General features: G+C 38.5%; 1 protein-coding gene across 1 annotated transcript; it reads right to left on the bottom strand.

Annotated features, from left to right (window-relative positions):
* Positions 1–1314: 1314 nt before the first annotated feature.
* Positions 1315–16742, bottom strand: SLC22A16 (solute carrier family 22 member 16). Its single transcript, XM_009989614.2, is given in 9 exon segments — positions 1315–1527; positions 6788–6887; positions 7398–7507; positions 7897–8024; positions 9952–10498; positions 12410–12527; positions 15778–16279; positions 16533–16671; positions 16674–16742. Coding segments are annotated over 9 exon segments (1926 nt in total).
* Between the last annotated feature and the right edge of the window lie 797 nt (positions 16743–17539).

Genomic DNA, 17539 nt, shown 5'->3' with positions numbered 1-17539 from the left:
GGAGGTAGACTGAAAAAGGTAAGGTGGGACAGAAAGCCATAAAAGTAGCAGCCAGAATGATTCATTCCTGTCTAACAGTTTCCTGTGGTCCACAGTCATAAGGCAGAATCACTGCACCAAGAAGAAAGTGTTGATGCACACAAGGCATCACAACAGTGAGACATTCACAGACACTTTGACTAAAATTACTAGAGTAACTGGTAACTCTTCTCTTGATCAGTGTTTTCCAGCTACCATTTTTTGAATTCTATTTTTCTAATTGATTTTGTGTGGTGTAAGGAAAAAATGAGCTACAGACAGCTGATCTATGAGAAAAATAATGTGTAGATACCATGTCTACTAAACTTTCATTAATAACTAAGTCCACCTCTGTGCAGAGAGCCTGAATAAAACCCATTTGCCACTTACGCTGCTCCTCTGAGAACTGGGAAGGCCTTGATGGAGGCATTTGGCAAAGTTGCTGGTGTAGCTCTTGAAAGCTGTGAAGAATCTGATGCTAGATCTGAGCTGAAATAAGTGAGAAGGGGAGCACTGAAATAACGATCTGGAATGAATATGACTTTCAAAGGCACCAGGCATTTTAGTTTTGCCTAAACGAAAAAGAACTTACCAAGACAGTAGTAGAGCCAGTGAACATTTTTTTTCTGAACCGCTAATAAAAATACATTTGCTGTTCAACAGAATGAACAGTATACAAACTATTTGCACATTTTGCATACTTAGTAATATTTTTTCAGTCAGAAGCTGTTCCACAGAATACTGTCCTTTGTTAGCAATGGCACCTTTTCTAGTAGAAAATTTGAAAAAAAAAATAGTTAGACTCTGAAATTATTGATATGACTTGATGCAATGTTAAGGCTTCTCTCTTGAATTATAACTGCTTGAGTTTACCATGTTTTGCAGTCTCAAGCCTGTAACTGTCAGCTGCAATAGGATGAGAGCAGACAAGGCACTTTGTGGTGGGTTTCCAAATCTAACTGCAGAAAATGTGAAGCAAAGAATTGGCGTATTTTTTACATATCTGTAATCAGGTAGGTTCCAACATTTAGAGTAATCATTCCAACTGGTCACAGCAAGTCAGATACAGGTTTTCTAAAGCCCAGGTAAATTTGACAAGGGATCTAGAAATCCTATCAAATTTTCTGCAGTACCTCAGTCATGTGGAAAAGGTTTTATATACTTGCTCTGTTGAAAAGGCAAGACTAGATACAAATTAAAAGGCACAGACATTATAGAACAGTCATATTTCTTGAATAAAAACATCTTCTAAATTATATAATGATTAAAATTGGGAACAGCCATTTTGCTGTTACTTTATTTCTCAATGCTGACTGTTTCTTGACCAAACATCTCCATCTTTTCTAATGCTGCACCACTGTGTGCTGGAGGAGTGTTTCCTGAACAGCTTTTCTTGTTTCTTCCCATTTCTGTAGCTTCCACCAAAGTATTAGTCAACGGTTTTCCCAGTGTTTCTGGAAGCATTATTGTTAATATTCCACTCAGAAGAGCCATGATTCCAACAAGCAACTAGAAGAAATAAACAGTAGCTGTAAAGGTAGAAATGTCTTTCAAGTTATGCACATCTTTGATCTTGCTTGAAAGTACATTTAAAATAAAGCACAAGGAACTGTAATGTAAAACAAAGATCATACGTCTTAATAAAAGAACCATCTTTCTTTGTTGTGTAAGTGAAAGATTATGCAGCAGAACTAATGAAGAGCAAGAGAAATGTTTTGCTCCCCAAGGGATCAATACAGTGCAAGCAGGAATAATTCTGTTTGAGAAAACAGAATACATATATCTGCACTTCAGCAAATAATGAATCTAGCTCTCAACAGGAATACTTTGCTAAACTGCAGTTTCAAAGATCTGCTAGAGATGTGGGCATCTACTGACATTTCCACTGGGATCACTTGGATTTGTCCACGGTGTACGCAGTTCTGTAACACCACCTTACTTCAGCACGAGTGCTGCAAGGATCAGGATCATGCAGGGTAGATGCAGAAGCACACATGCTGCAGGAGTATCTTTTCATCCCCTTCATTTCTGTGCTTTGTTCAGTGAGAACAATTCACTTTCCTCCTTTGAAGTACAGACAGAATTAAAACCCTGACATTCTTCCAAAGCCAGGTTATAAACAACCCAAATCTCTCTTGATAGAAATGCTTCCACAGAGTACACTGTGCCTGGCCTCAGTGTTTTTCCATTTTATGACTGTGCGATTTGATACTGTATTATCCTTATCTTGCCCTATGCTGATTCTCAGGTCTGTCCTGTTTGCTTAATACTTTCTTTCCAAGTGTGAGAGAGAGCACTTGGAATTATTATGCCTATGTCTCTCACACAGAGCTTGAGAAGAACTGGCCAGCTACCATCTGCAGCCAAGCCAGACTTTCTTCTTAAGCCAGAAAGGTGCTTTAAAATTGGAATTCTCCAGCTTAACCTTGAACAGTGCTATTTTCATGCAAATACACTGTGCTGCTTTTGCTTCCTCCCCTCCTCCAAAAGAAGAGGACAGCTTGTCTCAAGCACTTTTGAGACTGCTGCATGCACTCCTCTTTTTGCACTTGCATTAAATATAGAGGCTGACAAAATAAAAAAATAAGCAAAATACTGTTGAATACTACAAACTACAGTGAAAATAAAACAGTCATGCTCTTACCATGAGAAATTGGGAAAAAAAATCCTAGCAGTAATGTGACCAGAGGAAATGGCACTGAGTGACAAACTGAGGGAAATCCTTGCAGGCATATATTTATGTGGCATGGGTGATATTTAAAAATATATTCCAAAACATTGAAGTCTCAACTCTGAGTGTCAAAACTCTTCTCCACTATTAAAAGATGATTTTCTGCCACTATAAGACAGGATGAATTGACCATGGCAGCTCTTCCATGGTAACCTCTCTTATGCACATCCTCTAGGCTGTCATAAGTTTATATTTGAGGATACTGAGGGCTGTTGAGGATATTGAGGGCTGTTAAGGATATTGAAGCTTATGGATACCCATACTTTTTGGAGTTTGTGAGAGCAGGGTCACTACTGATGCCCAACAGAAAAAGGTTAAAGTAACACTGTGTGCTTTAAGAATGTATGTTGTCTCTGTTCTGGTTAGTCTTTTAGCCACTTTGCATTCTTCTTATGTTTTCCTTCCTCATGAACCTGCAAACTCTCACTATTCTGTACATGTACAAACCACCATCTTTCCTGTCTTTTCATCTCAGCTCTCTTAATTCTATTCCATCAGGTTAGTTTTCTTTTTCTCATGTGAAAGCTGCTGCACACCAAATAATTCAGTGTGTTTCCTCTCTCCCTAACCCTACAAAGCATTTTCCAATATTTTCTATGAAAGACAGAATATGAAACAACTAAGTCACAGTATGTTACTGAAAGGACTTCTCAAATGTCGTCTACCTTTTCAGGGCAGTAACCACACTTATCAACAAAGTTACATTTAGTCTAAGCAAGTCTTTTGCAGTCTTATCTAGGCACATTTCTTCATGAGCCATCCGACAGAACGTAGCTCTTTGCTTGCTCATAACAAATGTGTACATTTTGTATATCTGGACTATTTTACACATATAATTCAGCATCAGAAAGTGTTCTTCTGATATAGTCAATGAGTTAAATGCTTATGGATTAAGTTGTACTATTGTACAAAGTATTTAAGTATCTTTAAGCTCCATCAAAGTTAATTTTCAGGAGTACCTGCTTAAATTTGTTGCTTTTTCAGGGTCTTAATTTCAAATTGGACTTTCTGCTTAGCCAAACCTGCAAACTATTCCCAACGCTTCAGGACAGCCAGCAGCTTCTAACAGCTACCATAAATAACTTCAAAAAAAGATTTACCACCATTTTTCAGATGTTTTCCTCCCTCCCTGGAGCAACAATTTTGATTTCACAGAGGTCTAAAACCAGGACTTAATATATTTAGTCTAGAACAAAAGATAATTTGAATTAAATATCTCTACAAAATAATACTTTTACTTCTGACAACAAATGATCATTCTAGTCTGCTATTTCTATTTATATCCACATCTGATGGCTGTGAACCAATCTAAAATGTGATCTTACTTACAAAATTCCTACTTCAACAAAAAAAGGTTAAATTTTGTCTTGAAAATCCACTAATATTAGACACAGGTTTTGCATTCCTTTAACTTTACTGACTTCAGTGGAGATGGTTTTTTTTTTTTTAATTTATAGTTTATGGTTTATCTGAGACATATCAAATCCGCTAAAGGGCTACTGTAACATAATTCTTAACAGCTGAGAAACAGAAATAGGTTATACATGGAACAGTTGCTTTACTGTAAGTTCTAGAAAGTTGTCACATGAAAAAAATACTTGGCAAGTTATTAAAGATTTATAGGCATTCAAATGAGATGCTTGCATTACTCATAGGTGGCACAACTGTATGGGAGGCAGACTGTCAAACAAATAGCAGTAGTAACTGCTTGACAATGTATGGTGTATACAATAGATCAACATGACATATATCAGTTTACTTACAAATGTAATCCGTTTCATCTCACTTGCATTCCAAAACACTTCTGTTACCTGAGACTTGGCAAGCTATGCTCCAACTCAAGACACGCTTATTTAATAAACAGGCAAATGTCTTACAATAGTAGCTAATAATGAAAACATATTCACTGTGAGCTACTACACAACTCTACAAATACGCTGGATACTTCTTGTACACTGAGAGTTGTTCATAGCTGAAATAGTTCCTCTGTTTATACTGCCATTTCCACTGCTCTCCAGCACGTTTGAGCATTCCCCATCTGTGGTTTAACTGCAGTGCTTCTGCACAGATAAAGCTTATCTCAGCCAGTAAAGGCAAAACACTGACAAGAGAAGAAGAATGTTCTCCCATGATCACTCTGCTGTGCAAATGTTTCTTTGCGTTTTCTGAGATGGTATCTTGGGTTGTATGGGGCCATTATTAAGAAAGAAAACATTTTTTAGGAGCTTAAGAGAATACATTAATTTGTGGTCTGCTTCATCCTCTTAACTTTCATCCAAAACAACTGAAAGTAATTAATTTAAATAATGAAACAAGCTCCAAATAATTCTCCAAACCCAATCTGTAGCATCTTTAATTGAAGATTTTATAATCAAAAGGACACAATGCCATTTTTTCAGGAAATTCCAACGCAGTAGACAAAATTAGAGTAAGAATCTAGGTTAAAGACACATCCCATTACATTTTCCTCTTCTAACTTGTATAATCTACATATAACATCGCTGTGCTGTTTACAGTGAATTCTAAAGGGTTTTGAAAGAACTCAAACTATTTTTAAATGGTTAATAAACTCTCCTCTACTTAAAGTCTTAATATAAACTTTGTAATTTATGTTTTTACATATATGGGCATAAATTATCCTTCAGGAGAAAGAAGGAGGTTGAATAGCTGCAGGATTTCTAAGCAGCAAATACCTCATACCCCTCATAGGGCCACGAAGATGATAAGAGGGCTGGAGCACCTTTCCTATGAGGACAGGCTGAAAGAGTTGGGGCTGTTCAGCCTGGAGAAGAGGAGGCTCCGGGGTGACCTTATAGCGGTCTTCCAGTACCTCAAGGGGGCCTACAGGAAAGATGGGGAGAGGCTGTTCAGGAGGGCCAGTTATGATAGGACAAGGGGTAATGGTTTTAAAATAGAGGGAGGTAGGTTCAGGTTGGATATTAGGAAAAAATTTTTTACTATGAGAGTGGTAGAACACTGGAACAGGTTGCCCAGAGAGGTGGTGGATGCTCCATCCCTGGAGACGTTCAAGGCCAGGTTGGACAAGGCCCTGAGCAACCTGATCTAGTTGGAGATATCCCTGTTCCTTGCAGGGGGGTTGGACTAGATGACCTTTGAAGGTCCCTTCCAGCCCTAACCATTCTATGATTCTATGATTCTATAACAAAAATGTAATGAAGAAATGTGACTTATCAGTGAAATACATAAAATATTTTGTCAAAAATTGGATCTGAAGCTACACAGTGCAGACATGCACTATGTGCACGTGCAAAATGCCCAAAGTCCACAAAGAAAGAGTCCCACCTCTCTTTTCCTGGGGCAACTGGTGGTAGAAGACAAAACCTAATGATAGCATGACCCAGAGTCACCTACAAGTAGGATGTGCTTAATTAATCCAAGGTTCTGTTGCTTGTCAAAGTCACCATGAACCTCATCGACATACCATTTGCTTCTCTTTTTCTATCTCATGAATTGTTTTGTTCAGTTCTTGTAGATGAAAAACATAAAAAGGGATCTTTGGGACAGTTGTGAAGACCAAGTATAGCAAGCATACGATATTCTTGATCTTTGGAAGGCTATTCCAAAGACGCAATGTCCCAGGAAAAGATTCAGGAGCAATGTAAGAAAAAAGAGCCACCCATGCTGAATTCCAAGAATGGAAGATCTATGTCTTTGGAAAAGGGTAAGAATAAATCAGGAGCATGGTCAAGAACTGCTAGGCCTGCAGAGTAAAGAAGTATGGACTAAGACACTTCTTAAATGTGACATGCTAGATATAGTATATTTTTATGGAAATTTTTATATCTTCCATCATAAAACCATTTCAGAATATTTCAGTGACTCAAAGTTTCCCTTTTGCTTTAGTTGTATATTTTTAACAATATGAAGTTACTAATTTTTGAGACTTAAAATTTGGAACAAGAAAGGTTCATTCAATTTCCCTTTCAAAATAAAAGTTCATCTTTGGTTCCTGAGAAAACAAGTGACACCTATGCCTTGCCAAAGCCAGAAACATTCACCATTGAACTAAATACTTACGAGTGGCAAGAAAATCCAAACGCTTCTCAGATACACACAGAAAGGAGCAACCACACTTCCTACACGGCACATCATGCTTCCACTTCCAACTGCAAGTGATCTACACGTAAACCAAAGATTCAATAAGAATTCTGGCAGATAAAGCAAACAATTAAAAATGCACAGACACTTAAAACACCAGTAGGATGCTATGTGTCTTTATGCAATTATAGTACGAAGTTATTGCTACATCACTGTAAATTTCTATTGTAGTGAAATTCAGCTGCTTCTATAACTAAGATTAAAAAGATAATCCTCATTCAGCATAGATCACAGGATGAACAACCAGGACTTTTAAGAGAGGCAGAAATAATATTTAAGAAAGTATTGAGTATTCTTTTAATTCGTCAGTGAAACCTGTCAATGCTCATGGAAATGAAAAATAAATAAAAATTTATTGTACAGTCAAATACTAGACAACTCTGAAGCAGTGGAGGAACTCATCCCATTCCAAGTTTTTCGGGCCACTGGCATTAATGCCAAGAGTTGCTGGATCTGGCCCAGGAGCATAATAAAGAAAAGGAAATAACAGCAAAACAATGAAAAATCTATGACTGGTGAAAGTTCTTACCTTACAATTGTTGGGTACAGTTCTGCTGTGTAGAGATATATAAGGCCAAATGCCACACCTATTGAAAATTTTCCAGCCATATTTGCTAAGATAATTAATATATTGAAATCCTATTGAAAGAGAGCACAAATAAATAAATCACCAGAAAATAACACTGTTCCAAACTTAATTCAAATTCTTCAAAAGTTATGACCCTTCTTTAAACAATAAGGAATACTTATTGCTTGCTTTTTAAAAATTGGGCTCAATAAGTAACTAGTGTCCATATAACTTTCTACCGGTCCTGGTTCACTGAAGCCCTAGGAACATTTTACATGTGACTCCAGCAATGAAACTGTGAAACCTGTACTGAAAATACAGAAATCTATCTTAGACTGGCAGCCACATTTTAAAACCAGCCTTTAGTCAATTATATGATTTAGAAAGAGCAGCTGCATCTACAGACAGTCTTTAAAATCAATTTCTACTGTAGCGACACTTTCAACGATACGTGACTAACCTGAGGTATGAACATAATTAAAACACAGATCAATGCACTTAAAATAAGGAACGGAATGAGTGTGTTTCTCCTTCCCAGTTTGTCCATCCCAATGCAAGCAATGACATAGCAAGGCAACTCCACAGCACCTGTCAGTATGAAATTATTTCGTTTTAAGTCATGATTACACATATTCATGTTATAACTCTAACTTCCTCTTTATGAGGATGAATTTAATCTAGGGGGCAATAAGTGAAATCCAGAGATAACCATTGTGTTGGGCTCATTCACTTTGTAACAGAAATGGCAACAGAAGGCAGAAAACATGGCCTAAACCATGGCAGTGGGGGATGGAGAAGGACGCGGGAAACGGGTTTCACAGCACAGAGCTGCTCCGGTTCTCTTTGGGGTGGAAAATTACAGAAAACAGCAAGGCCACGGTCCTGCTTTTCTGACACTGGCACTTGTGACTGAAAGCTCTCCATGTGCTGCCCTTTTGCTTCAGTTTTTTTCACATCAACAGCTTAGGCGTGCCCACAAGGAACATTGCTGGTGTCGCACCAACACGCCTCTCGGGATTTGCCAGCTTCCACCTCGACACAGGTGCCAGGAACTGAAGCCAGAGGTGCCTCCCCAGCTTCAGCCCCAAATCACCCTGATGTAAAAGGCAAGCAAGGTCTCTCCAGGTCCATTTTTTTCTGAGCCAGCTCCACAAATGCAGAGAGTGCATTTCCAGCTTTCTCTTTTCTCCACTAAAAAGGAGGCAGCTGCTTACAATATCTCACTCTCGCTCAGATCATCTCTTCCTAATGTCTATTTCCAGAAGAAAACTGCTGCAGCTCTAAAGGAACTGACATTTGGCTAGGACGGTTCACAAACCCTGTTTAAACATGATTTGCCACTAGACACGTTATATTGAGCCTAAGCCAGTTCAGACATGTTTTAAACCAACTTGCTCGTGAAGAATGCTACTATGTCCAATGTAACATCAAGGAAGAACATATCCAGCCCTTAACAAGTGTGCTGCATTCCTTTACTACGCACATATAGTATGTCAATACACTTATCATATCGTGAAACAATCTTATGGGCTTGTGTTGGTAAAAGCAGGCTGCAATTATTCAGTGTTTGTTAGTCTGCTAAAATGTTTTTGGAAGAGGGGGATATGGTGACTTACAACATTGTGCTCCACCGCAACAGCTTAGCTATCTGTGCAATACTAGCATCCGCTCTTCAACACGTCAGTCTATCAACACACTATAATATGTGACAACACAAACTGAATTCAGGGCAGCTCCACTCCGTCTGCGTGCTTATGTACACGAACAGTCACATTCACTTTACTGAGAGCGCTCAGTCGCACAAAGCCAAGTGCGTGATTTAATTCTTTGCTAGCTCAGAGCTGCGTGCCTGATCTAGAGTCTTCTGAAGGCAATGGAATATTTCCACTGATTTTAACCAAGTTTGGGTCAGGCCTTGAATGCATTTGAATGCCACCTTTATAAACAACCAACATACCAGAGAAAGGTTACAGTCAGACCAACAAAATTAAAAGAATAGTACAACTAAATTAAAAATATACTTTTGAGAAAACTAAAATTACTTTTGCTTATGAGAATTATGAATCTATTTTCTACACAGATTGACGCAATATATCATGACTGTAAATGACTAAAGGGATAATTTTTTTCTTTCTTTTTCCTAGTTTGTGCCTATAACAGAGCCGTGCGAATTTTCTGTTGCGGGGCTGCTTCCCTTGGTGTTTGTGTGGAACTGCTATAGCCTTGCAGGCAAAGAGGAGACAAGCAGAATATGGCTTTACAATCACAAAGACAGACAGAGAAGAATTTTGTATACCAACAAATTTAAAATTCTCTTCTTTGTTTCAGAAACAGTGAGATTTGGAGTGAACGATACTTCTCCTGTGTTAGTCTTCTGAAGCGTTAGCAAGACACTTTTTGAACAAGGTTTATAATTGAATGAACAAAGTTTAAAAATTGGCTGTCAAATCTATAGAATTTCTAAATGTTATGTTCTAGTTCTGTCATAAACAGAATAAGGTACAAAAATATTTACCTATGAGAAAAAGATTTAAATATTCATTGCCTCCTAGACTGACAGAACTGAGGGAGAAGACGTAGTACCCCAAGCTCCCAGTGAACCAGATCAGCCAGACTGTGATGGTCCTTCTTGCAATGTGCCAATTACAAAACAGGTCTGAGATGCTGTGCTTCTTTGCTGAGGACGTGTCATTGTCACCTGTTCTGTCACTGACTAGATCATCTTGGACTGAGCACAGTTCGGAAACTTTGCAGGGAGTGCTTACTTTATTCCATCTTGCCATTATATTAATTACTTTTTGCGCATCTTCGTATCTTTCCTCTGACAGGAGCCAAAAAGGTGTTTCTGGGAGCATCCAGCAGCACAAGACAAAGGGAAGAGTTGCTATGGAGAGAAACATCTGATAGACCCACCAGGTCCGAACTAAAAATCCCACGAGTGCCACAATCATAATTCCCATAGCAAAAAAAGCATGGACATGCATAGAGGCCCATGTTCGTGCTTTAATGCCAACAAATTCAGTCACATAAACAAAAGCCACAACCAGATAGCCACTTGAAACCTAGGGGGGTGGGAAAGAGAGAAAAAAGAAAAAAGAGAAGTTTGTATCTCCTCTCCTTGTGCAACAGTTTTTTTGTAAAAACAAACAGCTAACAATGTTCCACATTTGTGTATGCTTAATTGTCACTGCACTGGCATGTCTCACACTGACAGAAAAAAAGGCAACCCTGAAAACAAATAAGCTGGAGAAAAAGTTCACTCAAACCTTCAGACTGCCCGGACACTATATTTAAAAATGTGAAGTGATTTTGGATGCTTCTCTGTAGTGGGGGACAACGAGCAAGAGACACCTGAAAAAGAGCGTAGTTTGCTAATGTCATTAAGCCCTTCACCTTCAAAAATCAGATCTCTTAATGACATGGCAAACTGGACCCTTGGGAAAATGAGATCCCCTGAAGTGATTGACACTTCTGAAAATCTTGACCTTGGCTTTTAAGCAGACTAGTAATAATCTGCATGTCAGGAACCACAAATTTACTAAGAATTACCTTCCACAACCTTGTAAATTATCTCATAAAATCAAATTTTTACAATGTTGGAAAATAATCTCATTTATATGGCTATAGGTTCTCATATATTTTCTAGCCATATTAATGGAATGCAATTACTGGCATATTTTCAATGAAAAAATGCTATATATTATTGAATACTCTTTTTTTTTTTTCAATTTCTCTAGTAACAGTTAAACTCTTGGTATCTCAAAACATTTCAAAACACAGTTACAAAATCTAGACTAGAAAATATTCCAGTATATTGTTTTGATTAATCAATTTTCTGGTTAAAAATATTCCAGTTAATGAAGTCTGATTCTGAACCCACTGAACCTGATAGGGAAGCTGTGCTGATCTCAGTGGCACAGGGTCAGAGCTTTAGACCTCTATCTCACAAATCAGTCCCAGTGAGCACTTAAAACCTACAGCACCTGTCTGCTCGGAGCTTTTTGCTTTTCTAAACTACCACAGCCCCTAGCATCAGCAGCCAAGGGAGTCAGCAGAGGGACTCCTGTTGATCTCACTGTTCAAGGCTGAAATGCCCATGAAGTTTTTTCTGCTAGGAAATCCTTCTGAGCTCTAATCAGGCAAAGGGTTCTCCAGGTGCAAGGTCCTGTCTTGAATAATGCACTGCCAGCAGGAATAAAATAAATTCTGTCATTATTTTCAAATTTCTAACCTGCTTTAAATAACTTACATAATTTTTCTTGTGATAGCTTTCTGATTTCTATATGCATTATATAGTGAAAGATTACAAATATTATACTTTTTGATGTAAAATAGTAATTTAAAACTGGTTACTATATCTATAAACATTGAATATATAGTAGATATTGGATATACATCATACATATATATATAAAAAATTATGCGCATAGATACACATAAACATATACTGGCATACCCTTAAGTACAGTATAAATATCTAGGTATTAAACATGTCTACCTATGTATTTAGTATTTCAGATATAGTCTAAAAGACCAAAGAGATGCATGGAAGAGAAAATGTGCATCTCTCCTCCATCACTCAAAATGGTAGAGATAAAAATCATACTTATTATGGATTCATTATGTTAAGAAAATTATACTTCATTTCTGACAATAAGGAGAAATGCAATGGCAGCTGCAGTGCAGAATCCAGAGTTTGCTGCTCACACTTGGTATTTAATTACCAGTCCAGCAGAGGTTGGGATGGAGGAAGTACCAAACACTGCTTCATACAGATGCTTTCTATTAATTCAAAGAGGAAAAGTGCTGTGGTCCAAGAACATTCAGACTCTCCCTGCTCTGCTGAAATAAGTGCAACAGAGGGGGCTTTAGAATAGTGAAATAGGGGAAGAAATAAGAACAAAAGGGAGGTTTTCCTGAGAAGGGGTAGGAGATGACACATAAAAAGATTCAGGGTGAACATCCTTTCTTACCATAGCAAGGAGAAAGCGCATAATCACGAAACTGTAGTAGTCAAATGTGAAGGCCACCGCGATGCCAAACACAAACTGACCAGCACTTGTGAACCATATAACACGCTGTCTTCCCAGTCTGCAGATCACAGCAGGAATAAAGTTAGGCATAACTACAAATATTCTACTAAAATACACCTGCAACACGAGAGCTTATCTGGAAGTGAGTCTGAAAATACTGTATTTAATGCTCTCACTCACCACAGAAACTCTAGATTAGTTTCCTGTGTTTTCCTCACCACACAAGAAAGAAAACAATTAAATTTTCAGTAATTCCAAGTAAACACAAGAAAAAGAAAGCTCCTATGGAAGAAACTTTCATTCCATTATTCTTGGCTGGAAGCAACATGCAGAAGTGGGTATTATGTATGCCCACCTCCAGTTTCAAGTTTAATTTCTACGTAACTAATCTGCAAATTTACTGTCTTATTTTTGAGGACAGTAGGTAAGACTTGCTTTTTCTGATTTTATATTAAGTAACACTAATTAATAATTTCTAACAAAAGTTAGCTGTGATAACATATGCTATCTCTTGCCAAAGTAACAACCAATTTGGATAGTAATGAAAAACTTTCTGATCGCATCCCAGCACACACACCTGCATGTACAAACACAGAAATCCAATAAACTGGTAACCTAAGAGAAAAAAAAAAAAGAAACATGTCGAATACCAGCTGCCCATCAACAACACAGTAATTTCCAGTGTAAAAGAAGAGCATTGGGGAGAGGCTGTTCAGGAGGGCCTGTTGTGATAGGACAAGGGTTTTAAAATAGAGGGAGGTAGATTCAGATTGGATATTAGGAAAAAATTTTTTACCATGAGAGTTGTAGAACACTGGAACAGGTTGCCCAGAGAGGTGGTGGATGCTCCATCCCTGGAGACGTTCAAGGCCAGGTTGGACGAGGCCCTGAGCAACCTGATCTAGTTGGAGATGTCCCTGTTCCTTGCAGGGGGGTTGGACTAGATGACCTTTGAAGGTCCCTTCCAGCCCTAACCATTCTGTGATTCTGTGATTCTGTGATTTAGTAAAAAGGAACTTCTATTTGTTTATCTCAGGGAGTAAATATACCAAGCAGAGTCAGTTGTCTCTAAACAAGTTAGCACATGCTATCAATAAGCAGCTCATCTGAGGAGAAAACCTAGAAATAGGCTGCCCAGGGAGGTGGTTGAGTCCCCATCCCTGGATGTGTTTAAGAAAAGGGTGGGTGAACTACTTAAGGATATGGTTTAATGGGAGATTAGGGACGGTTGGACTGGATGATCTCTAAGGACTTTTCCAACCTAGAAATCTATGAATCTATGAAATCTGCAGTAGATCCACAACACTCTATTGAGGATTCATTATATCCTGTCTACAAATGTTCTGTAACACAAAATGCACGGACTCATTTTTCTTCCCTGATAATATTCTCTTGGACTTTCATTATCTACTCCACTGTGAACAGCTTTTCTCAGACGTGGCTATTATGTTCAGATATAGAGTTTGAGTACTTTCAAGGGTGTGGGCTCATTCATCCTTTTTTCTCCGTATTTGGTACCACATTAAAACAACCCTGGAAAGTGATGTTGTAAATAGGAGATGTAGTCCAAACAGCCACATGACATATTTCTTCCCAGTGCCCCCCTACTTTTCTCCAACCCTGACTTGGAGTCATGTACGTTTGCTCTCTGATCCCTGCCAGAAGAGAATCCAGTGAATCTCAGCTGTCAGAGCTCTTCTGTTGGGAAATCTGTTAATTAGGAATGGGAGGAGCCCACAATCTTATTTCCCACCAGCCAGGATGTGTCAGAAAATAACTTTCAGCTGTAAATTCTATGCTTGTAAATCCACAACTCAGAATGTGCGTATTATCTTAACTGGCTGTCCATGGCTTGAATTAATGGAAATGAGAACAATATGATCATAACCTTATAAATCATGTCTGAGTACTAATTAAGCAAGCTATGAATGATTTAAAGGAACACAGAACAAATGTTGGCATTATATTCTGGTTTTGTATTAAATAGTTATATAAAGTTTTGGATCAAGAGGGAAGATTGATTTCATGTGTTCTAAAACCAAATTAAAAAAAAAAATTATCTTTATTTTGCATTTCCATGTTGTAACTGTAATACTGTAGTATTGTGCTAATGAAGGAAAACCAGAAAACAACACGCCTGTTTTTCTGTTTATACTGTTAGCTGTGGGATAAAACCTCACTCTCCACCTAACAGAGCTGTTGGTCAACAAGCTCCTTTATAGAAAGAGGCAAGTAACACTAAACCAGCCTGCAAGTCAACAACCTGGGACAAAACCCAGTACAACGTAGCTTAGGCATTTGACTCTCATATGGGTAGAGGGGCATAGCCGGGTCTTCTTCTGAGGTAGGAATACGTACGTTCACGTTGAGAGAGAAAACCAGGAGGAGCAGGAGGATACAGACGTACATCCTCGATCTCACTCTTGCTTCCGAGTCCAGCTCTGACGCTGGATCTCAGTGCATGATTTGAGAAAACATCCAGGGAGGGAGTGTCGGAGGGGAGCAGGCTGAAGGGTGACGGCCTTGGCACCGTGAGCAAGGGACTGCTCGCGTTGAGTCCCTCCATGGAGCGACTGTCCTCCTGCTCAGCCAGAACTTTCTATGTGCTGGTAAATATGTGAAACTACAGCACAGCTCTATGACAACCATTTTGCCTCCTATCTGGGCTAACCTTCAAGAGACTGAAGTTTAAGCTAACCACTCAGGGGAAAACTGCAATTGGACAGCAAGGGAAAATAGTGTACAAGTGTTTGTTTTAAGAACGTGGGGCCTGACCAAACCCTCAAGGCACTTTCATCAGCCCCACAGAACCGTATTCATGACAGAGGTTAGGAAATTTGTGATTTTAAAGTACATTATTTTTAATCTTCCAGTAGCCCTTCAAGCTGTTTGTCTATCCAGAAATAAATCTATGTTTTCATAAGGAATCCCTCTTCATGGAAAATGAGGTGAAAATCTACTTCACAGGTTTTACTGTTATTACTACTAACTATTGCTATTCCTGTTAAAAAAAAAAAAAAATCTAGAGGCAAATACTAGCTGCACAGGGCAATTTGAGGGATCAAAGCCTAGAACAATGGCTGATATAAAGTAGGAAAAAAATTCTAAAAGCAAATTATTTGCAAATACATTTAAAAATTAGTACTTGCTACTGGAAAAAGAAATTGAGTTAAACACCTCTATGAATAAAACAATATCCAAACCTCCTAAATTGTGAATACATAATTATGAATACACAATGAATGAAAACAACAAAATAGGCAGGTACGCATGCAATCCGAAGGTACAATTTTCAGATGGCACTTTACCTGTCAGCAATGTCACCAAAAATCACTGCTCCAATCAAGACTCCAAGCATGAATGTAGGCTGGATTAATTTTGCAAGCCATTCTCGGTCACAGACCAGATCCCACTGTGTAACAACAGTGCTCTTCCACTTGGTATCATCATAGAGAAATCCATCAGAACAAGAATATATGGACTTGTTGCCTTTGTATTCATATGCCAGATCCAAACTGACTTCTCGTTTGGACTTGCTGCATTGGCTAAGTTCCCAAATTTCTCCATTTTCCAGCTGGACTACAATGTAATTTTCTGCTGATGTCCATAGTGTCCAGATGTCCTCTATACTTGATTCAGAGGAGTTGTAGAAAAGAACACTACTCACATTTCCAGGGATCCCACATACAAAGTTAGGAGTAACAGCCATGAACACAGATGCTAAGTAATGGATACCACATGACATAGCTTGAAAGACAGATGCAAAATAAATACATGCTTGAAATCTGTAAAAGAAAAGAAAAATGTTTACTGAAGAAAAGCCTTCTATACATAAAAAAAAAAAATAACATAATTATTTTGCTAGGATCAGAAAATGGAGACATCATTACAGTGTCTAGTGTTTTGTTATATAATGCTGCTTCAATATTAGCTAAGCCCTGCAAGAGACCAAAAATGAGAAGAGATCCACAGCAGAAGTAATCTGTCAGGAAATAAATGCTGCTTTTAGTCATGTGTTTAGCCAAATAGAGAGAAGACCATTTAAAAAGACACAATTCTGAACTTAAGCACTTAGTTTGAAGCAACCTTCCACCCTCCAATTCTGTGTAGTACATCCCCTCAAAAAAAGGCCTCAGATTACTGGTACGGTTAGAAAAAACAAAATATTGGAACCTCAGGTCCTGAGGGATAGAGATATGCATATCAAATAAAACAAACCAAACACTTTACACCCATCATTTCACCTAATTGTATCTATATAACTGTATTCCATCTATCTTCCATCTCTCTTCATTGCCTCCAAAAGACTAAGAGAGAACACATGTAGATACGCGTAGAGGAAGACAGAATCTGAACAGTGTGAAGCGTTTTGTACCAAAACTTAGCTGTAAACCGAGTTAGGTTTTGGCTTAAACAGGGTGTGCGGTTATGCATTAAAGATTGTAGCATAAAGTAAACATGGTAAAAGAATGTTCTATGCATAGCCTGAATTTTGGAATTTTAACAGCTTTTAAAACATGCTTGAGATGCAAGTAAATCTTAGTATATAAATTGCATATGTATTCTGAATTTCGGAAGACTTGCTGTGAACTCTAGTACCCCTGATTGCAAATTCTAGACGGTTTCTGATAATCTAGGCATAAGGAGTCTATTCCTCAATTAAATGTTAAAATTATGCACATAATTAATTGTATTGGGTTTGCATGGCAAGGTTTTGGTAGCAGGGCGGCTACAGGGGTGGCTTCTGTGAGAAGCTGCTAGAAGCTTCCCCTATGTCCAAGAGAGCCAAGGCCAGCCAGCTCTGAGATGGACTCAGCGCTGGCCAAGGCCAAACCCATCAGTGACGGTGGCAGCACCTCAGGGATAACATAGTTAAGAAGGGAAGAAAGTTACTGCACAACAGCAGTTGCAGCCAGAGAGAGGAGTGAGGATATGAGAGGGAAACAACCCTGCAGACACCAAGGTCAGTGAAGAAGGAGGGGCAGAAGGTGCTCCAGGTACCAGAGCAGAGACTCCCCTGCAGCTCCTGGTGCAGACCATGGTGAGGCAGGCTGTCGCGCTGCAGCCCAT

This window comes from Tauraco erythrolophus, chromosome 2 (assembly GCF_009769465.1).
Source record: "Tauraco erythrolophus isolate bTauEry1 chromosome 2, bTauEry1.pri, whole genome shotgun sequence".
NCBI classification, from domain to species: domain Eukaryota; kingdom Metazoa; phylum Chordata; class Aves; order Musophagiformes; family Musophagidae; genus Tauraco; species Tauraco erythrolophus.
The sequence above is the reverse complement of the archived record's forward strand: the minus strand, read 5'-3'. Positions and strand labels throughout refer to the sequence as shown.